The sequence below is a fragment of the Meriones unguiculatus genome, chromosome 11, assembly GCF_030254825.1.
Source record: "Meriones unguiculatus strain TT.TT164.6M chromosome 11, Bangor_MerUng_6.1, whole genome shotgun sequence".
NCBI classification, from domain to species: Eukaryota; Metazoa; Chordata; class Mammalia; order Rodentia; family Muridae; genus Meriones; species Meriones unguiculatus.
Window position 1 is genome coordinate 64781731 of NC_083359.1, and position 24746 is coordinate 64806476.

General features: G+C 34.4%; 1 protein-coding gene across 3 annotated transcripts in view; it reads right to left on the reverse strand.

Moving 5' to 3' along the window:
* The window catches only part of Cdc73 (cell division cycle 73), a 133725-nt gene that overhangs the window by 86080 nt on the left and 22899 nt on the right, over positions 1 to 24746 (reverse strand). For all 3 annotated transcript variants that reach the window (XM_060364413.1, XM_060364411.1, XM_060364412.1), the window contains exons 7-10: positions 21805 to 22021; positions 15665 to 15763; positions 14351 to 14429; positions 11927 to 11991 (exon numbers count right to left, since the gene is read on the reverse strand). In XM_060364413.1, the coding sequence (XP_060220396.1) occupies positions 11927 to 11991; positions 14351 to 14429; positions 15665 to 15763; positions 21805 to 22021 (460 nt within the window). The remainder of the gene's footprint in view (positions 1 to 11926; positions 11992 to 14350; positions 14430 to 15664; positions 15764 to 21804; positions 22022 to 24746) is intronic.

A 24746-nucleotide genomic window follows, 5' to 3' on the forward strand; every position in this document is an offset into this window, starting at 1 on the left:
TATGAGCACTTAGCATATATCTAAACCCTGTTTCTAGCCTCTCATCGTCAAAATTGTCATGCAGCTCAGGCTGCCTCTTGAGTACCGAAGTCATGTGCCACTTTTTTTTCCACAGTAATGAAAGTAAACTTTACTTCATACCAAATCCCATAAACAAAAATTAACAACAAATGGATCATATATGTGTGAAAACTATACTTACATACAACCTTTAGGATAAAAAACACAGAAGAAAAAGATTATATAGTAAGCTGGGAAAAATATACTTAAATACAAGATCAAAAGCATATCATACAAAACAAAAATTATCAAGTTATACTTCAAACAAATTAAATTGCCTGCTCCTTAGAAAACTCTATTGACAGGATCCAAGTTCACTACTGTAGACTGGAAGAAAATATTCATAAATTACATGTCTGCTAAAGAACTTTATTCAAACTGTATTAAAGGGTTTTAAATTTTCAATTATTCTTAATTCTCAGTATTTTTAATAAAAATTTTGAAATTAAAACATTGAATACTAATCTGGAAGCAAGTCATCAAACAAAACGTGGCTAACAAATCCATAAAAACATACCTAGCACACTTTTAACCATGAGTGCTCTTTCAGCACTCTCAGTGCATAGCTACTGACCACAAGGAAATACCAAAAATTACTGTTACTAATACCTTCTGTTGTTATGGTCATATGCCAACAACTTGAATCACTAATTAAAACGATCCACTCTTCTCAACTTACCTATCTAGTACATATCTCACTATAAGTCCATGACAATAACACTTCTAAAACAGCAGCTCAGACAATAAATGGTTTAGTAAATTACCTTTTCCTACAGACTTCACAATTGTTTCTTAGTGAAATAAACTATAGTTACAGAGACACAAAGCCTGTGTGTAAAATTTACACTATGCAAAAGATGACTTGCATATTTCTGTGGACAAGAACCAATATAATATAAACAAGAGGCCAATACAAACAGTAGTGTGACCATTTTAGAACAGAAGTTCCAGCTAAAGAAGCTACAACAAACCATACCTGGATCTCTGTTCCAATAAACTTAACGAATACTGAGAATATTCACAGAGAAAGAGCTCCAACTCCAAATTTTGGTCTCAGGGTGCTTATGTAGCCATATATTTAATATAAAAAATTATTGAGCCTCCCTAATTTTATATATGCACATACACACAATCACGCAGTCACATTGAGGTGTGGACCCACTAAGAGCTATATCGATTCCTACCTCACAAGAAAATGTTAATCTCTTAGTAGTCACTGTCATACCCAAGGAGAGTAGTATGGTTCCTAGAAGATAGTATTTTCCTGGGTACAGTCTTTTCATCACTGATACCTGTTCTCATGTTGAGAATAGTCTGTCTTGCCTTTCTACCTTGTTGTTCAAGGTGACTGAAGGTTTATGAAATGATTCATCCTTGTGCCTCAGGTATCACTTGCTTATAAATAGACATTTCTTGAATGATTAATGTGCCTACTTGCCCAGTAAACAGGCAGCAAGAAGTAAAGGAAACAAATTAAAAATGGAGACAGAAATTTTAAGATTTCATTTTGTTTTAGTTACCAAGTTGCACCAAGGAAGAAGTCAAAGCTCTCTAGCAATGCCAGCTTCTTGGTGCCTATTACAGTACTTACTTCTTGTAGAGCAAACATACATATTTAGTTTAAGTATGAAGCAACATCTAGCACATTTATATCAACATTTTTATGTATGTGGGAAAGAAAGGAGGAGAGAAGACACTTTTATTACTAAAACTATATTCATTAAATTTTATTTGTGAAATAGCATCAAATGAGTAAAATGCGAACAAAGCTTTCTATCCAATCCAATTATTCTTAGAAAGAAATCTTTCAAATAAATATTTCAAGTTGAAATACTTTAATGCTGCTATTATAAAGCCATGTAGAGTAGCAGATATCAACACAACATACATATGCCCTTACTTATACTTTTCTTTTTATTTGTTTTTGTTGTTGTTTCGAGACAGGGTTTCTCTGTGTAGCTTTGGCTGTCCAGGACTCACTTTGTAAAAAGGCTGACCTCAAACTCACAGATATCCACTTGCCTCTGCCTCCCAGAGTGCCGAGATCAAGGGCGTGCGCTACTACACCCAGCTTACTCATGGTTTTCAACAGTGGTACTTGTAGCAGTATTCAGCTTATTATTTCTTTTTGGCTTTTGTATTCACTCTGAGTACATTATAAATTTTTTATATCATGATGCAAAAACAAACAAACAAAAAAATCTGCAGTACTTTGTAACACTGAAATTGAGTTAAGGAAGAAGGCAATATTTAATCTAACTCATTATCAAGCCAGGATGTATAAAGAATGAAAATATGAAATCCAGTAAGAAATCACTGCCTCCCTCTGTTCTAGAAATTAACACAATTTAATGTGATTAACACAAAGCCTAAAGTTAAAGAAAAGACATTCAGGGAGTGGAAGAGAGACACACCTTTAATCCCAGCAGTCAGGCAGATCTCTCAATTTGAGGCCAGCCTGATCTACAAAGTGAGCCCAGGACAGCCAAGGCTACACAGAGAAATCCTGTGTGTTGGGGGTGGGGAATGGGGAAGATGGGGACAGCAAAGACATTCTACAATGTCTAGCCTCTCTTGTAGTAAGTCTATCTACATTGGGAAATCTATATTATAAATTTTATAAAGTATACCTCTTTAGGAACCCTTCTTGAACAAATCAAACAGAGTACAATAAGGTATTAGTGCTTAAGTTATTAATTATCTATGTATCTAAAGTAACAAAGTGTGTGTGTGTGTGTGTGTGTGTGTGTGTGTATGTATGTGTATGAGTGTGTGTGGATAAAGAGAGAGATTAGACATAACAACAAGGAAAAGTAAGAATGGCAAAGGCTGAGGAACAAAGGAAATGGTACCATAAAATACTCTAGTAACTTAAAAACTGAATAATTTTATGTATCATAGGTGTCTCCAATTTTGACATGAACTATTTGAAGAGCAGCTTTTACAGTGTAATGCAGCTAAGAGAAAAAGTGTTTTTAGTTAAGCTTTCTGAGGTAGTTTTGTCTAAGTGGTGCTGGGGTTTGAACCCAGGGCCTCACATATGCTGGGAAAGCACTTTACTGCCCATTCGATCTTCATTTTATAGTTATAATTTCCCTTTTACTTTTAAAAGACATAAATAAGGTGTCATTATGTCAAACCCATGACCCTCCTGCCTCAGTTTCCTGTGTGTTAAGATTAGAAGCAGATACCACCACACTCAGCCCAAAGTTAAGTTCTTAAAGTTTCTAGTCCTGTTAATGCTACAGTCGCTTTTTCATTACATGAAAAACGTCACAATTTAAGATACATTACAATGCAACCACAGATTTAATATCAGAATGATGGGTCACTGTGCTACTCCATCTAACCCTTAAGGACACTATATAATATTTTGTATAGCTTTATAGGATGTATTGTTGAAATCATAAGATCACATCAAGAGCTGAATTGGAGAGGTTTTGTTTAATAACAATAACAGAAGATAAAATCACTGACTACTAAGATCAAAGAGCTGCTTAACTTTAGTTCTAAGATTTAATTAATAAAATATATCAAGAAATTAATTCCAGAATACTTACAACAACAAACATAAGACCATAATAACTAAAACAAAAGCAAGAGAAAAGAACCATTTATTTAAAAATACCAAATCTAGGAAAATAAAAGATTACAGAATCAATAATCTCCAGAATTTACTATTTGTGGATAACAAAAGATGTGATTAATTCATCGTGATCTATAAGAAGCTAAAATGTCCTATTTCAAACTCTGTCTTTGTTTCACCTCATATACCACTGGAAAAATCTAAATGCAAAGAACAAGTGATCTCAGTGTCACTACAATACAAGCACAACTGTAAAAAGAATCCAGTTCTGTGACAATACTTTCTCCATTGAAAGCAAAAGTAGGATCTTTAAAAGTTTCCATTTCCAAGCATTTGAAATAAATGTCTTCAACTTGTTCACACACACAGAAAAAGCAGTATTCCAAAATTCTAAGAACTTAGCCTCTAATTGTAAGATCTGTCCAGAACAGATGCAGTTAAGAATTTTAAACCAGATACTTAAAATAAACACGAGAGCAGTCACTCACAGAGGAACATGAGAAGCAGGAAAGACAAGAAGAACAACACTAAAAGAAACATCCATCAAGAAAAAGACCTGGAAAAGAAACCAAAACTTAGAATTAAAGATCAAATGAGGTTGAGCAGGATGGGGAAGGGGAGAGGGAAGAGATGAATTAAGCAGATAATCCAGTGAATTCTAAGACAAAATATTAATTTGAATGCAAAAATTAAACAACAGACTGAAAAATTCATTGATGATTCAAATTAATTTACAAACACTAGGAAACTAATGCAGCATCTAAAGCTTAGCCCACAGTCATCAAAGTATCAAAAACTATCTAACACCCTTATATAACATGTTATTAAATAGACTAAATTTTGTCACGTGAACTGTTCAGATCTTATGAAATAAAGGAAATACTAAACATTAATAGCTATTCTTCTAAATAGTAAAGGAGATTTTATGTTATTTAAAATAAAATAGTGGCCAATATGTAGGCTGGTGAATAAGAATTCAACAATGAGAAATATCTGTAAAAGACAATGTTAAATTAAAAGAAAACTAAAGACTACTGTGTGCGGTTCTTGGAATCATATGTAGTTGCAGCACGTACAAATGTTTGCTTGCATGTTTATGTGGGCCACAAACATGCGTGGAGGCTTCAGAGGCCAAAAGCAGGCACTGGATAACCTGGAATTAGAGTTGTAGATGGTTGCAAGCCATCATGTGAATGCTCAGAGATGTGCATTTGTAAGAGCATCAAATAACTGTTGAAACACCTCTCTCTCTCCCCTAGATTACATTTAAAAGACATGCTATACACATTAGTGACATCTCTAAAATTTAGAGGTGGTTTTGAGGAAAGAAATATTGACTACTGAATTTGATTATATAATCTTATCACCAAAAGAAACAAATGAATTTTTAGTAAAAACCTAGTAAGATAAACTAAAAGAATTATAAAACTTTTATATACTTTGAAATTCCCTGATACCTGTTACTATTCTCTACTCTAGTTCATTTCCTTTAAGTACATTACAACATAAATGGTAATCATGTTAAAAAAAATATACAAATATACATCTATCCTTAAACCCTCTAACCTAAAGAAGTTATTCATGAGATTAATACCCATTCACCAAGTATGTGTTCACTGTAAATACCAGCTAAATAGAGAAAGAGCAAGCTTTACCAATAGAACAGAATTTACAGTATTATGCATGCATGATAAAACAAATTCTGCAATAAGTAAAATTAAACTCTGTCCTACAATCAAACCGCCCTGAGGACAATACGATTCAAGGTATTCATGTATACATTTGAACCTCAAAACAAAAACCTAAGGAAGTCACATCCCTTTTCACATTAAAAAAAAAACAAAAACAAAATAAAAAACTAATGCTTACTATGCCGCAACAAACAGGCCAGCGTATCATAATAGAAAGTTCTTCTTACCAAGATATAACCAAATTTAAGGGAGGGAGGGAGAAAAATCCACAAAGTTATTGCTGCTAGAAAAATTGAGGAAAAATTGCTATGGACAGGCATGTTTAGAATTGTTAAAAATGCAAGTCTAATTTTAAAATTCATGTATAAAAACTAGTATGTTAATATTTAATGTTAAATATTAGTATGTTACTGTTAATATTCATGTAATAGGCAAGAAACTTACAAAAATTATTATCAAAGGCTCAAGAGATATATACTGCGGGTTGGAGGAACTATTCAGCAGTTAAGAACATGTACTGCTGTTACTGAGGAGCTGGGCTTGTTTCCTAGCACCCACATGGTGGTTCACAACCATTGAAATATATAACCGAATTGTAAAAGTTCTTTCAAGTGTAATATTCACATGCAATATAACAAACTAGTCTAAAAATATAGTACATAAAATCTTTTTTGTAGAAGTACTATTTCCACAACATATTAAACTCTTAAATACTATATTTTTTTCAAAAGAAGAAAACCAATAATTTAAGTAACATTTCTTCCTATATATTTAGGTCCTAGTAAGTGACTAGTAAAAGGTACCCTAACTTATCAATTTATATGAAAACTTCTTTGCAACTACCTTCTCTCAAAAGCTAAAAATTTCTTCCACAGCATAAGCACCCACAGCTACAACAAAAATACCTCATGTATTTGGGGGGAAAAAAATGATTCTCTTAATACTTAAAACTACTCTTGGTAACACTGAATGAGATCTGTATCACTGAACAGTAGTAAGTATATCAACAAAACTATAGCAAACATTGTATGTAAGTCAAACTGGGAATAGATATATAATCTCACAAGTCTAGTCAATAAGTTATCCCTTGTTGATTCCTCTCTGTGCTAAACATTTGCTCCTAAGCACAAATAGGACTCAACAGTTTCTTAAATCCTTAACAGAACTATGATGTAAATTCTATTATCTTTATTACCAAATAAAAACAGAATTTAGTGGCTCAAAGCTAGGACTGACTGCAAAGCCCAATATTTTTAGTGCTGCCAAGTACTTCCTAGCAGGCTGGCACCCACTTCATTCAGATCAAGGGCTATGATGGTGACATATAGAGTGTTAGATAAAGACAGATGAGTGACTCCTCTGGCAATCTAAAAGAAGCATAGCTATAGCCCACGCCATTCCCTCGTGAAATTGTATAGTTAATACCATAAAAGAAACTTTACATAGGTTGCTTTTGACACTCTTTTAAGTTGAATTCCCAGCAACCACATGGTGGCTCACAACTACCAGATAATGAGATCTGATGCCCTCTGTTGGCCTGCAGGCATTCATGCAGACAGAACACTATACATAGTAAATAAATCTTTAAAAATAAAATACAATAAAATGAGAAGTTGAAGTTACAACAGACTCCTAATAATACATATTTGGGGCAAACTTTAAAGCCATAAAAAAATAATGCTAGACATATACCCAACAAGATGTCCAACAATGCACTAGCTTTGAGAACATCAGGCCACACTGAACTCTGCTATGGACATAATCACTAAACAGTTATATCTTTTACATCATTCTGTTTTCTTTCTTTGTTTTTTTAACTTATTTGTTTATTCGTTTATTTATTGTTTGTTTGTTTTTTGTTTGTTGAGACAGGGTTTCTCTGTGTAGCTTTGGCTGACCTGGACTCACTTTATAAAACAAGCTGACACTGAACTCACATCAATCCTGCCTGCTTCTGGAATGTTGGATTAAAGGCTTGCACAACTATACTCAGCTAAGTCTTTCTGTTTTCTATGTTCTTCTTTTCATCACAGAGCTTTTAATCTTGATTTTTGTTTACTATTCCCAATTTGTGTTTTCTTGATTTCCTCACACCTATTCAAATATCAGATCCATCTTCAAAGTATTACATCCTCAGTGTGCCATTAAAATTCAAGTCACCCACTAATTCTTCTCCAAAAGATCATGTCCATCTCTTTTGTCTCAGTATCCACCAGAGTACATGACATATAGGAAGTATCTAAAAGGTTATTTGTGGAAGGAGAAGAAGGGGAAGGGGAAGGGAAAGAAGAAAGGAAGAGAGGGGAAGGGAAGGAAGGAAGGAAGGAAGGAAGGAAGGAAGGAAGGAAGGAAGGAAGTCAGCCTAGCCTGACTGCCTAAGTCAAACAGCCCAAAAGAAAGAAATCTTTGAGCAACTTCTCTACCTTGGCTTGTCTGAGCTCTAGACTCATATTCCGAACATTACTCCTACTATAGCACTACCGGAAGACTGTAAGCCAAAAAAAAAAAAAAAAAAAAAAAAAGTAAAAATAGGACAAATGCAGGGGATTTTATAAAAGCACAAAAAGTTATATATGTATATCTGATTTTAAGAATTAAAACCTGGGAGCTTGAGAGATGGCTCAGAGGTTAAGAGCACTGACTGCTCTTCCTGAAGACCCGGGTTCAATTCCCTGTTACCCACATGGCAGCTCACAACTGTGTATAATTCCAAGATCTGACACCATCACACAGACATACATGCAGGCAAAATACCAATGAACATAAAATAAATATTAAAAATAAGAATTATAACCTGGATGAAATACTGAGATTTTATATTACCCTAAAAAATACAACTAATGGTTTTATTTTATCTCCATTTTATATTTACTATCTGAAAAATGGTTCAACACAAAATATTTATTTTAAAAACTACTTACTATGCCTGTAGGAGTTAATCCAAATGAATATATTAAAGAAAAATTTTCAAATTTGTACAATTTTATGGTGCAAAATGCTTCCTCAAATATGAAGACAGTACCTGCTGGGCATGGTGATACACACCTTTAATCCTAGCACTAGGGAGGCAGAGGCAGGGTTTCTGTGAGTTGGAAGACAACCCGATCTACATTATCAAGTTCCAGGGCAACCAAGGCTATGTAGAGAGATCCTGTCTGAAAACAAACAAATAAAACAGAAACAAATAGTTGCTAAAGTTTCTAAAACTTCTATATGATTTTTAATAGACTTAACCACAGTGATTCATAATGAAATTACCAAATTCCTATGAACAAGAATGAATTAAGTATATATCTTACTTAAAAAGAAGAAAGAAAGAAAGAAAGAAAGAAAGAAAGAAAGAAAGAAAGAAAGAAAGAAAGAAAGAAAGAAAGATCTTTACCATATCTTTACTGTATAATAAAAAGCATTAGCAAGTAACATTTTTTTTCCTTGTTGGGGTGGTAGGAGTATTGGGGCAGAGTTTCACTCCATGGCTCCAGCTGGCCTGGAGACCACTAGATAGGCCAGGCTGATCTCACGTTTACAACGATCCTCCTGCTTCTTCTTTCCAAGCATAAGGAATATAGATATAGAGTGCTACACACTTAAATGACATTTTTTAATCTATGAGGGTTCACTCACAAATTACATATACTATATGAAACAAAATAACTAAAAATGTTTCTTATAAACTTCATAGATTCTATCATTAAAGCAAAACACTAGTTTATGAACTATAAGAAGACTTTTCCTCAGTACATTATATTTCCTTAAAACCTTAAAGAATCCCAGGAATTTATTTGGGGGAAAGTCCCATCTAAGAAAAGCTCTGAAAACAGCTGTGTACCTTAGGCCGCTTTCATCTAAGTCAGAGGTTACCCAGAATCTAGGCGAAGGAACAAGTACCTCAACTCCAGCTATGTGGGAGCTCAAGACAGAAGGAGATCTCCCTGACTGAGAAATACAAGACTAGTGTAATCTAACCAAGGGAGTAGTTCCCTTTAGGAAATGGTGGCCCTGTGCCTTTAATCTCAATCAGGAGGTGGAAGCAGGTGAATAATTTAGGATCTTAAGGATATCCTGGTCCATTCAGTAAATTTTAGTCAACCAAGGCTACAGAGTGAAACCCTGTCTTAAAAAAACCAAAATACAATCTTTATTTAAAGTGACATTCCCCACCTCAGGAAAAGAAAAAGTTAACAAGAATTTAACACACAAATTTGTACCTTAAAGGTATACATGCATGTGCACAAGTGCAGGTAATTTCAGAGGCCTCGGATCTCCTGAAGCTGTAGGTGTAAGCTGTTTTGAGTTACCCAACCTAGGTGCTAGGAACCAAACTGGGGTCCTCAGGAAAGGCAGCATATGTTCTTAAACCACTGAACCTCTCTAGAGGTTTATTATCAAAACACTTGCCTGGACTTTGATTCATATAAAAGATTTTAGTAACTTAGAGTTATGAAATATGACTACAAAAACACAAGCCTTGTCTAACACATACAGAAAAAAGATACTTCATAAAAATTATTAATGTGCTGATTTAGTTGTGTGTCAAGAGAATGCTGATACTGAAATTAAACGTTACAAAGATTAACCCTAATGTAGGTTAATCCTAATTTCAGGAATTACACAAACTAAGCACATCAAACCTTTTAAGAATAACATTAACAAATATGAATCATACATATAAGAGAAAGAAAGTCACAAGTGGGCAATAAAACATTTTACATTTAATATACATTTCTGGCTTAATAGCACAAGAGACATTTTCTGAGCAAAAGAATAAGATAAGTTGTTGCAGCTCATAAATGATAATTTCAAAACAGAAAAAAAGAAAAAAATAAAATTGGAAAAATAAGTTTGAGGAGTAACTAAAAATAAGCATTTACCTAAACATTACTTGTCTATATATTCTCTTTCTAGTAAACAATAAATTGGCACATAAAAGCAGCAAATTCAAAGCAGTTACTAAAATAATAAAACTAACCATTTGACCACTTTCAGTCTTTGTTAAATTCTTAAGCAATCTCTTTTAATGACTATTCTTTTTTTATATATGGGTAATAATCCTATAATCTCATACAGCATAAATTTACTTAAATTCACCCTTTAAGTTTAGGGGCTCATACCTATGGCACTGAAAGCCAAAAGTAAGAAAACATTAACAAAAAAATTTAACCTTAAATGGTTACCTAAGAGTTCCCTGGCAATTCACTTTGAGAATCAGTAACTGACAAATTCTATCTCCAGGAAAGCACCAACTAATTGAATCACATAAGAATTTAATTCAAGCCAGGAAGGTGCCTTTAATACTAGCACTTGGGATTTCTTGAGCTCAAAACCAGCCTGTTCTACATAATGAGTTCCAGGCCCGTCAAAGCCATATACTGGGACCCTCTCTTTTAAAAATATAAATAAATAAATGAGCAAATAAATACATAAATAATTTTAGTTAAACTTTACCAGCATTAACACATTTTGAAATCAGAAATGACCAAACAAATGGCCTAAGACAAGATACTATTTGACCTTTTACCACTTCTGCTCTTGTTCATTAAACTGGAAACACTGGCCTTACTATTGTCTACTGAGTTGGTTTTTAACCTTGTTGTTCCTTCAGGGAATGCTCTTCTGGCAGTACCGGCTCAACCCTGACCTCTGAAGGAGGCCTTTTTGTCTGCTCTCTGAAGCAGTCTCTCCTGTAGTATTCAGAGTCAAACACCTCACACAAGTACTCCATAATGACTGAATGAATCTGTAAGCCTACATACAATTTCAATACAATACAAAAACAAATCTGTTAACTTAAAAAAACACATGCTAGCGAAATACTTGATATAGAGTACCATAATTAAGTTTAAAAAAATTCAAACTTTTCAGTAGATTCTTATAGAAAATTCTAAGTATAACGATTAAATCTTAACTAAGAAATCACAACAAATATTATTATGATTTCATGTCACATGAGTTTATTAATCTCTAATATTCACAAGTAAAGACAAAAGTAACATTCTTATTTCTAAAGTACATAGACACTTATACATATGTATAGATTTTCAAATATAAGGGCTATGCATCAAAATATAAAAATTCAAACTAAAATTAAAAGTGTACCTAACCTATAACATCAAATACCATCATTTACGACACAGAATTAAAAGTTGGCCAATCTATTTCTGAAAAGCTAAAAAGAAAAAAGGAAAGAGTCTACATTCTAAGCTAATCAGGAAGTTGAAAAAAGAAAATTCCTAAAGCCCAAGAGTTCTAAGTCTAAGCTGAAAACAACAGAGCAAGAGTGACATAGATACTAGATTTAAAAAAAAAAAACAAGACCTGCATGATCTTCAGCTCCTCAATGGCTTTAAATGTCCCAATGACACAGCACCAGCATAGTTGCAAATTAGTCAAAACACTTATAAATTCAAACTCAGATTAGAAAGAAAAAAAGAGCAAAGCACACAAACAATATCACACAGATCTACTAGCACTCTAATAGTCCTTAAAAAAATAAATGTTTCAACAGAAAATGCTAGAGAATAAAAATTTACCATCTGCTACTCACATAAAACACCTGGAATAAATAACCTCTGCCGTCACTGTAACTTACCGTTACAGATTTCAGTGTCATGCCATGGTAGGTGCCCATAGTATCAATCTTAAAGCCTTCCGTTTCTACAAAGAAAAAAGTTTACTATAATTTATGCATTTTATGACAGATAAAAATTTCAATCATAAATTATAAAAAATAAATTTATATTTAAAAATCTGGATAATTTACATTACAGTGAAATATTGTTGAAATGCCTTGAAAATACTATACACAGTTTTATCACGTTTCCAAATATTAAAAACCATAGTTGCAAAAGCATATTCAACAAATTCACTTACTGCATAAAATCTGGCTAAGATTATCTTTCAAATATTGTTTTTTTAAAAAAAAAAATCACACTAAAGAGCTATAGTGAAGACTCAGCAGTTACGAGTAGTAGCTACTCTTTGTAAAAGACCCAGGTTAAATTCCCACCACCTACAATCAGCCCACAGCAGCCTCTAATTCAGTTTCAGGAAATCCTAGGCCCTGTTTCTGCTCCAAGAACACTGTGTACATATGTGATGCACAGCCATACACATAAAAATGAAATAAAATAAAAATTTTAAATAAAATTTAAATCATACTAAATAAAAATACTTGTAACCCCATTATTTTTACAACTACTAAATGATTATACCATTTAAAGCATGTAAAAAAGTTCCTAAATTACAAAAACTTTGGTTCCAAAGTTTAATCTAAGGGATGGATTATTATACATTTAATCTAAGGGATGGATTATTATACATTTAATCTAAGGGATGGATTATTATACATTTAGTAGAAAACAATGCTATAAACAATGATGAGTTTCAGAATACAAATGCAACATGCTCTTCTTGTTTCTTTTAAACTTAAGTGTTCAATTCTATACATACACAACAATTTATTTTCTATCCCAGTTTTGGCTTTTGCTATGGTCAATCAACTAACAGCAGTCAATTTAGGACTTTGACAATGTTTTACCAGTGAAAGAATGATATTAACATGCCATGTTACTGAAAATAAAACATGTACTGTTTAATTTAGGTTATTATGTGACTATCAGTAAAATATTTTTAAATGAAAAAAAATCCTCATATAGTATGTTCTAATCTTTTTGTGAAAAATCATATAGCAAATACTTTTCAAACTACAGACCATAAACCTTTTTATCAACTATAAAATTTGCAGCTGTGTTGTAGAACAAGATGAAGAATATATGTGTATACCTGGATCTGCTGTGAATAGCTCTCAGTAATTCATTACGTAAGAAAACGTCACAGTGAATGTACGGCACCTACTCTCCAAGTGCTTTATACGGTAGATTAAGTCAGCACACACAGTTTACTGCATCGAAGCCACACGTCCTTTCTTAAAAGTTGCCCCAAGACTTCAGATTACACAGAAAGAAATAATAAGTGGTAAGCTTCCAGTTGTTTCTATCTCAAATCTTAATAAGGGCAGTCCAGATGAATAAAGATCTTAAGAGAACTGGAGAAATTCTTAACTCACTAACATTTTGCTAATAATAAAATGGCTCACAACTGCATTAGCTAGACTGTCAATCAGGCTAGATTGCATTAGCTAGACTGTCAATCACACTTGCTTCAAGTCTATGCTTCCTTTATAGTTAGGAAACATTTATAGTTAAGGAAACAATTTAACGTACAATATTCTCCATCCCGAAATTCTTTAGATCCAGAACTAACATCAATAATAGCCAACATTTCTGGGTAGTTTAATACATTATCAAACATTATTCTAGAAACTTCATCTTTAGCACCAGGTTTATCCCCAAAGTAACTCTATAAAATAAGTTATGAGTACTATTAATATTTAATTAGAGATATGAGGTAACAGACAGACTACAGTACTTCAACTGTAACAGTAAAATCCACACAAAAATTAACTATGACACAAGTTATCTGGATCCAGAATCAAAGCTACCAACAAGAGATTAACCAATTTAGTTCTGTAAAGTTCAACTACTATTTTTAGATGTTGCAAGCTACAGGACTTCTGTCAAAATTACTCAACAGAGCAGGCGGACTTACTTAGCTATAGATAACACATAAATAAGTAAATATGGCTGGGTTTAAACAACACCAAAAAAATCCTTTAAGAAAACAGATGATTAGGGCTGGAGAGATGGCTCAGAAGGTAAGAACACTGGCTGCTCTTCCAGAAGTCCTGAGTTCAATTCCCAGCAACCACAAGGTGGCTCACAACCATCTATAATGACATCCGATGCCCTCTTCTGTCATGCAGACACACGTGCAAATAGAACACTCATATGTATAAATAAATAAATCTTTTTAAAAAATAAAAAGAAAACAGATGATTGAACTAGATCTCAACTATAGAAGTTACTTGACAACCTTATTCTTAAATATCACATCATACTACCATTCAAGCTCGGCATGACTACAGTTAGAAGAAGAAACAAGACAAGTAACTTACCTTCTTTGCCTTTGAATCTTTCCTGGTCATATCTGTTGTAGGCAGCTGGAATAGGCTGCTTTGTACGTAATGTGGGATCCTTGAAAGAAATAAAGAGTTGCAAATTAATATTTTTAAGTGATACTTATTTAACACTCATAATTAAAACCTGATATGGACAGTTACAATATATATTATAAAATATGTGTTATTCCCAATATGGCACAGAAAACAGTGTGATAAGTAGATTACTTGGCATTTGATGACTAGGATTCAGTATTATTTGCTGCTAGAAAATGACCACCCCTACACCAAGAATAAAGACAATTTCAAGAATACTTGTATCAAAACTGCAAAAAGAATATGGTAAACGTATGCATTCTAATTACTTAAATGACTTTGTGAAATAATATTCTCTCTCCGATGATAATCTGAACAGAGTGAGTTCCAAGACAGCCAGGGCTACACAGAGAAACCCTGTCTGGAAGGAAGGAAGGAAGGAAGGAGGAGGGAAGGAGAAGGGAAGGGAGGAAGGAAGAAAGGAAGAGGAAATGAAATTGTGGTAAGCCAACTAAAAATATCTGTCTAAATATTACCAATAATTCAGCATCTTGCAACGTTAAATATGAATGATTTCATGCATAAATAAAATTACTATTAACTTCTGAGGCTATGTTAAGGACTCTCAATTTCTTTCCAAACTCTACATAAAAGTGAATCAGTATGAATGGTACTTTCTGCCTTTCTTGAGTCTTGAGAACAGGCAGAAGGATTTACAGCAAACTAGAGGGTGAATTTCCATGGAGACTATATATCATACATGAATTTAGGATCTGGAGGGCCCCAAGTGACACCTCACACAGTGAGGCAGTCAGCCATCAGAACAGCTATAGCTAAAGTACAATCAGGGAGCCACATGGTGGGTACCAAGGGAAAACAAATATAACAAGATGAAATGTTCAGCAAAGATATCAAATAAGAGATCCAAGCTGGAAGTAACAATGATTTATATTTTTAACAATAGTTAAGAATTCTGAAGCAATAAATAAGCCAGCTATTTATTATTTATTTAGTTAAACTAAAAGAATTACTTAGAAAGCTTTTCCTAGTTTACCCCTTTTCTCACTCAGATATAGCTCAAGAATTATCCAAAATTACTGCTAAAATAACTTTTTAAACTGGGGGGGAGGGGTCTTTATATCCTTCAAGTATGTGGAAGAAATAAAACTTTACACCCTCCTGATGTAAAATATAAGATGTAAAAATTACAACAATAAAATACAAAACATATAGCACTTTCCTAAGACAACAACATAAAGCAGAAATGATTCTTACCACAGTAGCTGCATTTGGAGCAGGCCGTTGTTCAGGGGCACGCCCTTCTTCTCTGGCTTTAACAGATTGAAGAATTGCAAAAATATTCTTGGAAAAATTCTAAAACACAAATAGATTCTAATTAAACCCAGAGTACATGTGCAAAGGCCACAATTTACCCATGAAGCAATTTATATTGAAACTTGCTTCTAATTTTTTTTTCTGATTCATAAGGTGCTATTATCGCTATGGATTGGATGTGGTCCATCTCTCCAATATTCCTATGCCAGATAGGTATTCCTATGCATGGGAATGTGGAGGCAGAGCAGCCTTTGAAAGGCGGAGCCAATGAGAGCAATTACGTTACTTGGGCACTGCTGTCAGAAGGGACTGATGCTAGACTTGAGAAGTTAGTTCTCTATGTTGTTACCACACCACAGACCAACAGAAAGAAAGAGAGAGAGGAGAGAAAGAGAGAGAGAGAGAGAGAGAGAGAGAGAGAGAAGGAAAGAAGCTGTCCAATCTTCCACTTCCTGCGTTAACTAAGCTTCCTCTCCTCCTCCCACCGACTAGGTGCTCACTAGTCAAGCAGGTGTTCTACACTGGGCTCTGTCCCCAGCCCTGACCCATGAGGCTCCTACCTTTGGTATTTCATTGAGTCAAAAGAAAACAAGACAATACAATTACATATAAAAGTAAAAAGCAACTACTTTGTTTCTGGCTATAACAAATCATTCTTACAACAATTTAATATAATTTGTATTACTCTGCATCTACTCAAATATGTAACAAAGAAAAAAGTAAGAATTTAAATGTAACAGATTTGCATCAAAGGGCGCTACTAAATCTCAAAATGAAATGAATCTCTGTGCTACATTTAGACTGCCACAGCCTTGGTTAAATGCTAAAAGGTTAAAGATACTTGTAGGAGTCACTGCACATTTTTCAAATCTAGAAAGGTAGGAAGTAATCACAAATAAACTTTTCCATGAATATTCAACACTCCCAACTAGATTATTCCTTCCTTCATGAAATAACCTTCTTTAGCCCCTGATACATTATTCTCCCCTGAGATTCTGCCTAATGACTAACAGTATGCCCCAAGGACTAACAATGCTTTCGGACTCTTCCCCTCCCTCCCCACTATCAATCATTCAATGGTTTAAGGAATATGTCAGCATCTATTGTAACTATCTACCTGAAGTGACACAAAAATTCAAGGATGATCAGCAAACATATAGTTCCTGCTCTCATGTGCTTCAAATGTAATACAATTCTCTTTTCTAGAACTGAAGCCTTCTCCGGCCAGCAAGGTGACTCAACAGGTAAAGCACTTGTGACACAAGCCTGTCTCCCTGACCTCAATCTTCAGATCCTATGTAAAGGTAAAAGAAGAGACCAACTTCACAATATCATCTTTGACCGCCGCATTTGCACCACAGCAAGTGCATGCACACGTGTGTCTGCAGGTATGCGCACATACACACAAATAAATGCATTTTAAAAAAGAAACCTGAGGGCTGGAGAGATGACTCAGTTAAGAGTACTTTTTGCTCTTTCAGCCGACCCAGGTTCAGCTGCCTGCACCCACATGATAGTTTACAACTATCATAACTCCAGTGTCAGGGAAATGTGATGCCCTCTTCTGCCCACCGTAGACACCAAGCAAGTGCATAGTACACTCATACACATAAGTCTTTTTAAAGAAAAAGAAATTTAAGTATTCTGTTTCTCTGGCTTTGACTACTCATCCCACTTTATCATTCCATCTACCTTACTAGTGCATAGTTTGTAATCTCTCTCACCGTTATTCCTGTTTCATTTTCCGGTAGTGCCAGCATTAACCTCACAGCCTCCAAGTTCTGCACTACTCTGAAATAAACTCTTTTTCCGGATTACTTTGACTAAGTTACCTGCCCTTGTTGGATATCTTCCTTCCTTTGCATGTATTATAGTATTATCTGTAGCATTATCTCTGTGAGGCTAAGGACAATCATCAATCAATCACTGCCTAGCTTGTACATATTAAATATTATGCAAAAATACATAAAAATAAGGTTTTTACACTAATATAATTACCACTATACTAACGATGATACTAACTAGTTCCTGATTCTTTACAGACACAAATACAGATCTCAGAACTACTTTGCCATCCTGGAAACTACTGAGGACTCTAAAGGCCTTTAGGCTAAAGTTAAATTATAACTAAAGATTACTAAAGATTTCTAAAGATCACACTAAAGATTAAAGATGACAAAATTTTCAAGTTTGAATTAAATCTTTAAAAACCAAGAAAAAAGCAATATTCCATGCAAACAAACTGCATTTTCTGAAAATTATTTCCAAATGTACTAAAAAAGTAATAAGACTAAAACTTTAAGTTCTGTAAGTGTGTCTAATATCTGGCATGCTAAATAATAATTGCATTCTAATATTTATTTCTAGATATCCACTGTGTTATTCTGTTTGATCAAAGATACCAAGAAAATCTAACTCCACACAGTAAAGGGAGAAGCATTAAAACAGCTTCTCTGATAGCTGAATATATTTTGTATACCAAAACAAATAGTTTCCTAAAGGAAACTGCATATGAAAGCTATATCTATACTCCACATTATTTTAAAGTGTATCAACATCTCATACTTTAAATGAATTTTTCATTCATGCATTGATCCTCAGAAAAATATCCATGACTGAGTTACATAGTTATGCATATTTTCCAAACATTAACACATTGTATAACTCAACATTTAAAAACATATATTTGCTCATGCTTTTATATTTATTAAATCATATTTTAGTATTATTTACAAAAGTCTCATCAAAACAATCTAAGAATTAGAAAACTGGAAAAATCACAGCAGAAAGAAACTATCTAAAATTTTGAGTTTCTCATGAAAGTTCCTATTTTATCACTGGCAACAAGTACTGTAAGTTACTCTTTCAAGAGAATGTGTATAAAATACCTAGGTCTGAAAAATAAAATGCAATGGCTTTTTTTTAAGTTACTTTAGTTAATAACCCAAGTCATAACACAAATGCTGTTCATAAAGAAACCACAGCTTTTACACTGTGTAGGACTACTTTATCTATTCAAATTTCATTAGGTGTAGTTAAGGGTCATACTTCAATTAAGGTTATAACTGACAAACAAAGAACACCATGATTTGCTAGTAATGCTGGGTGCCTCATGCCAAGTACCAGCAGTTTTAACATCCATTTCCTGCTAACATCAGCACAGTGCCAAAATGCAAATGTAATCTCAGTCCTACTGCTTAAACAAAAAATTAGATCACTTTTAAAGTGATAAACTGAATGAGACATAAACTCTAGAAGGATCAATCCAAATAGCATCTGCAAGTTTGGATATGAGAATTACATGTGATTATCATCTTGTACAGATCTCTTTATACCAATAAATTACTTTGGTCTGAAAATATCCCCCAAAGCTATGCTGGGAATTTTACTCTCAATACAGTAGTATATAAGGGTGGAATTTTGTTTGGTTTGGTTTTGGTTTTAGTTTTTTGAGACAGGGTTTCTCTGAGTAGCCTTGGCTATCCTAGACTCACTTCGTAGACCAGGCTGGCCTCAAACTCACAGAAATCTGCCTTCCTCTGCCTCCCAGAGTGCAGGGATTACAGGCATGCGCCACCATGTATGGCTAACGGTGGGATTTTTAAGAAGTGATTTTTAAAATGGATTAGGTGGAGACTAGATGAATAGCTTAGTGATTTTAAGGGTCATTTTCTGATAAAATAATAAACTCAGCCCTCTTTTTGGTTCCCTCTCTCTCACCCATGTGATACCGTCCGCCATTTTTGATGCAGTAAGAAAGCCCTCATCAGATGCAGTTCCTTGATCTTGGACTTTCCAGCCTCTAGAATGGTGAACCACAGAAATGTCTATTCATTATAAATTACTCAGCCTGTGATACTCTGTTACAGCAGCACAAAACAGAATAAGACATAATAATTTAGTGGCTCAGAAATTTGTTTGTTACAAATTAATCTGTGATATTCTGTTATAGCAGCATAAAACAGAGTAAGACATTTAATATAATTTAATGATACTATAAAATCAGGTTGCTACAACTACAGTCTATTAACTAAATAAGAATGAAAACTTGAACTTTCTTGCTCCTTAAATTCAGAAAATAAAATTCTGATAATAGGTAATAATGAAGGTGAGTCTAAAGTCTACCCTGAGCCGGTGCTACCAAACCTGACAATCTGAACTCAATCCCAGGAATGCACACATGATCCCTGAAAGGAAAGAACTGACTCTCACAAGCTGTCTTGACCTCCACATGCACACTGTGACAAACGCACATGTACACGTGCACACACACACACAAATGTGCAGTCCATACTACACTACATGTCTACAGACTATTTTTAGAGTTTAGCAGATGAAAGCAAATCTATACGGCTAGAGATCAGTGATCAAAATGCTTAATCTTGACCTTTAAAATGCTAACATTTTAAAATAAAAATGTTAATATTCACAGAAGAAACCTCACTTCTAAACAACTGTTAAATGATTTGTTTTTAAAAGGTTAAAGTGGTACCAACATTAAATAACAATACTTTAAAACTGATACAATCCTGCCACCTAGAGTTGACAGGAAAAAAGCTCATCTCAAAAATTTAAAATTTCAATGTTTCAGATAAAAGAAAACTAAGTTTAAGACTAAGTTAAAATGAACAACAAAAAAGCAGGCATAGTGATACACACCATTAATCCCAGCACTCAAGAGGCAGAGGCAGGCGGATCCTTCTGAATTAGAGGTCAGCCTAATCTACATACGGAGTTCCAGGTCACCTAGAGCTACAAAGTGCAAACCCTGTCTCAAAACAAAATGAAACAAAAAAGGAACTAAAAATCACAGTGTTAATCAAGTATTAGACAAATCACACAAGGAAGATGAGAATAATACCATTTAAATGTAAATAACAAAAAAAGGAAAAATGAAAATTTCTCATAATTTCAATTTCTTTGTAATTCTAGGCTCTGAAAAATTGTTCCGCTTTTATTCTTTAAATATGTTTATGAGGACACATGTACCATACTGCATGTGTAGAAGAGAAAAACATTTTGGAGTCAGTTTTCTCCTTTCATCATTACACTGGTTCCAGGAACCAAATGCAGATTACCAGGCTTGCATGGCTAGCTAGCACCTTTATTCCTGAGTTATTTCACGACTCTGGAAAATTCCTTTTCTCTAAACTAAATTAATGCTATTACTACTATTGTGTGTGAATACACATGCATGATATGTATGTGAACACACACATGCATACCATGTGTGGAGGCCAGAGAACAACTTTGTGGAATTGGTTTTTTCCTTTCACCTTTACATGTTCTGGAGACTGAATGCTATGTGGCCCACAGAAAATGCTTCTTAAAATATAAGACAAGAGCAAAACAAATACAAATAACTATTTTCCTCAAACCCTTTTCTAGTAACTTTATTCTTAGCAAACAGGACAGTAAATAAAAAGCTAAAGTCACAATATTAGTCTACAATCCAAACCAGCTGGGGCGGGTGGCACAGACCTGTAGTGTACTTAGGCCCAAACTACTAAGAAAGACCCCGCCTCAAATACCTCAACAAATCCCAGACAATGTCGAAACAACATCTATTTCAACATTATAAGGTCAGTTTCACAATAATTTCACACAGTTCTTCAAATGTCTCTACCAAACTACCATTGTTAGCAACCATGCATCAAAGGAGAATCGATGTCTAAGAAAACTTAAGAAAGTCCACAACAGAGAAAAATATGTTCACATAACAGAACTGATGCATATTTTTAAAGAGATCAGCTGACATACTAGAGCATCTAGAATCACATTTTTTAATTTTTTGATGTGTGTGTGTGCACATGTGTAGGACTACAGAATGCGCATGAAAACAGGAGGAAAACTGCTGAGTGGATGCTCTCCTTCCACCTCTAGCTGGGTTTGAAAAATGCTCAGATTGCCAGACCCTCATTCAAATTCTTATACTTCAAAATTTAAAGTGCACATATTTGCTCTGAACAGAAGTTTGGCTGGACAAAGCATAAATAAACTTGAAATGAAATTTGAAACCTATTAATAAATTTTAAACACTCCTATAGCATTCCAGAGAATGAGTAAAATATTTTAATTACCTTTCCTGTGCTCTGTAAAATAGTTGTTCTTGTCCTCCACACTCTTTCTCTACTGACAATATCTCTGGTCACATCTACCTCAGCATCCACAAAACTCCTCTGTTTAAGGGCAGTTATGTCATCATCCAAATCAGTCTTGATAGTAGATCTTTTCTTAGCCATAATTTTGGCTTTGATTGCAGCAATTTTTTCCACTGACATGGCTTCAGACAAAGACCTAAATAAAAAAATTTATTTTTTAAATTTCACAGCAAAGATTCCTTCAGTACAACATATACATATCGCACTTTAATTGATGTGGGGGCACTGGGACTGGCAATAGTTTTTCTATAAAATTGTATATTTTCTAGTTTATAGTCACACAAGATTTTTTTACAGGTAACAATTCATAAATACTCTAAAATCAAGCTAGTAATTTCTTCATTTAAATTTTTGAGTATGAATGCTTTCCCCACACATACGTTTATATATGTTGTTTGTAGCCTGGTGTCCAGGAAAGTCAAAAGAAAGATCAAATTCCCTGAAACTGAAGCTACAGGCAGTTGAGAGCCACCATGTTTGTGCTGAGAATCACACCAGGGTCCTCTGGAAGAATGGCCAGTTGTTGTCTTAACCACTGATTCATCTCTCCAGGTTTCAATCAGTAATTTCTTTAAAATTGAAAACTAACAATTATAAAATTCCTTGGTTATTTTTAAATCTTCCCCAGAAGAAAAGAATAACTTCTGTTCTGAAATAGCTTGTATTTCCTGAGGCTTTACAGTTGTATCTATACCCATACCTCTATATAAATGAAAATTATACATAAGCAGAGAGGTCATCTTGTAATACGGCAAGAAATTCATTCTGTTAAAAAGTTCAAAGCTTGGGGACTGGAGAGATAGCTCAGAGGCTGTTCTTCTAAAGGTCCTGAATTCAAGTGCCAGGAACAACATGGTGGCTCATAAGCATCTATAATAAGATCTGGTGCCCTCTTCTGGCCTGGAGGCACAAATGCAAGCAGAATACTGTATAAATAATAAATAAATGTTTAAAAAAATAAAAAGCTCAAAGCTTGGTTTTTCCATGAAATATATTTCAAGGCTTTAAAACTATAGGCCACAAATACAACTGAGTTAAGAATCAAAACAAAACTTATATGCCATAATAATCCTTTAATTTGTAGAAGACAAACACCGCACTTAATTTGATTAAAACGTCATTACAAAGACCTTGCAAGTTTAAAAACAAATCACATACTGAAATAAACTTATTTGAACACCTTTTATGTCTTCAATTTACTTGATTCTCAAATGGACAAAAAGCACAGAAACTGTTTTCACAATAAAGCACTTTTAACATTAAAATCAGACTTCATAAAAAAAATCATCTTAGGTTTAATCTTATTTAAAAATTTCTTTTATTCATCAATAATGACACAAATAAAAACTGTGGCATGCCATGAAAAAAAGTAAATTTCTCAGTGTTTTCAATTTCCTGGCATGTTTGTCTTTGAGATTCAGGGACAATAAATCAGTATTGCAGGGGCTGGAGAAAAGGTTCAGAGATGAAGTGGTTAAGAGCACTGGATGCTCTTGCAAAGGACCCAAGTTCAGTTCCCAGCACCTACTTGATCAGGGAAACATTATTATGCCTTCTTCTGACCTCTATGCACAACAGACACATTTTGCCATGTGGGCAAAATGATCACATACACATAAAAACTAAAATAATCCAATCTAAAATTAAAAAAAAAAAAATTCAGCAGCCCAGGAATCCTCAGTTTTCAATTTTAAATATACCCATAACAATCTTCATAACAACTCCTCTCTAACCTGAGTAGCAAAAATTCTTGCAATAAAGAATAAAATAAATTAAATTCAGTAATACAAAGAACTACAAACAACAAAAAAGAAAAAAGGAAGGAAAGTAAGAAAAAGAAGGAAAGTAAGAATGAAGATTCAATAAAAAATGTAACTTAAAATTCTGGTCTCCAACATACGGTACATACTCAATCATAAGTGGTTATTAGACATATAACATAGAATAGACACACTAAAATCTATAGTCCTAAATAAGCTAAACAAGGAAGATCCTAGGGAAGATGCTCAATCCTCACTCAGAAGCAGAAACGCCATGGACATTGGAAGCAGAAGACAGGGAACAAGACAGGAGCCTACCAGGGGGCCTCTGAAAGACTCTACCCAACAGAGTATCAAAGCAGAGGCTATAACTCATAGCCAAACTTTGGGTAGAGTGCAGGGATTCTTATGAAAGAAGGGAGAGATAGAAAGACCTGGAGGGGACAAGAACTCCAAAAGGAGAACAAGCCGAACCAAAAAATACTGGGCCCTGGGGAGCCCTGCAGAGACTGATACTCCAACAAGAACAATGCACGGAGAGGACCTAAAACTCCTGCTAAGATGTAGCCCATAGACTCGGTTTCCTAGTGGGTTCCCTTGCAAGGGGAGCGGGGGGGCTGTCTCTGGCATGAACTCAGTGGCTGGCTCTCTGATCACCTCCCCCTGAGGGGTGCAGCCTTGCCAGACCACAGAGGAAGATAATGCAACCAGTCCTGATGAGACCTGATAGGCTAGGTCAAATAGAAGTGGGAGGACCACCTCACCTATTAGTGGACTAGGAGAGGGGCATTGGGGGAGAAGATGAAGGGAGGATGAGATTGATAGGAGACAAGGGAGGGGGCCACAGCCGGGATACAAAGTGAATAAATTGTAATAAATAATAAATAAAACATTTTTTACAATAAGATGACTTTTTATGGAAGCACATGAGGCCATGTATTTAACCGAGACTCATAAAAAACAGAAACAGGCCAGCAATACATGAAAACTCCACCAGCACAAGCAAGGGTCAAGGCAACAGCTAAGCATACAGAAGAATCACTAACAGGGTGACAAGACATGTAACTGTGGAAGAATATATACTGATCTGCCATTTGAAAT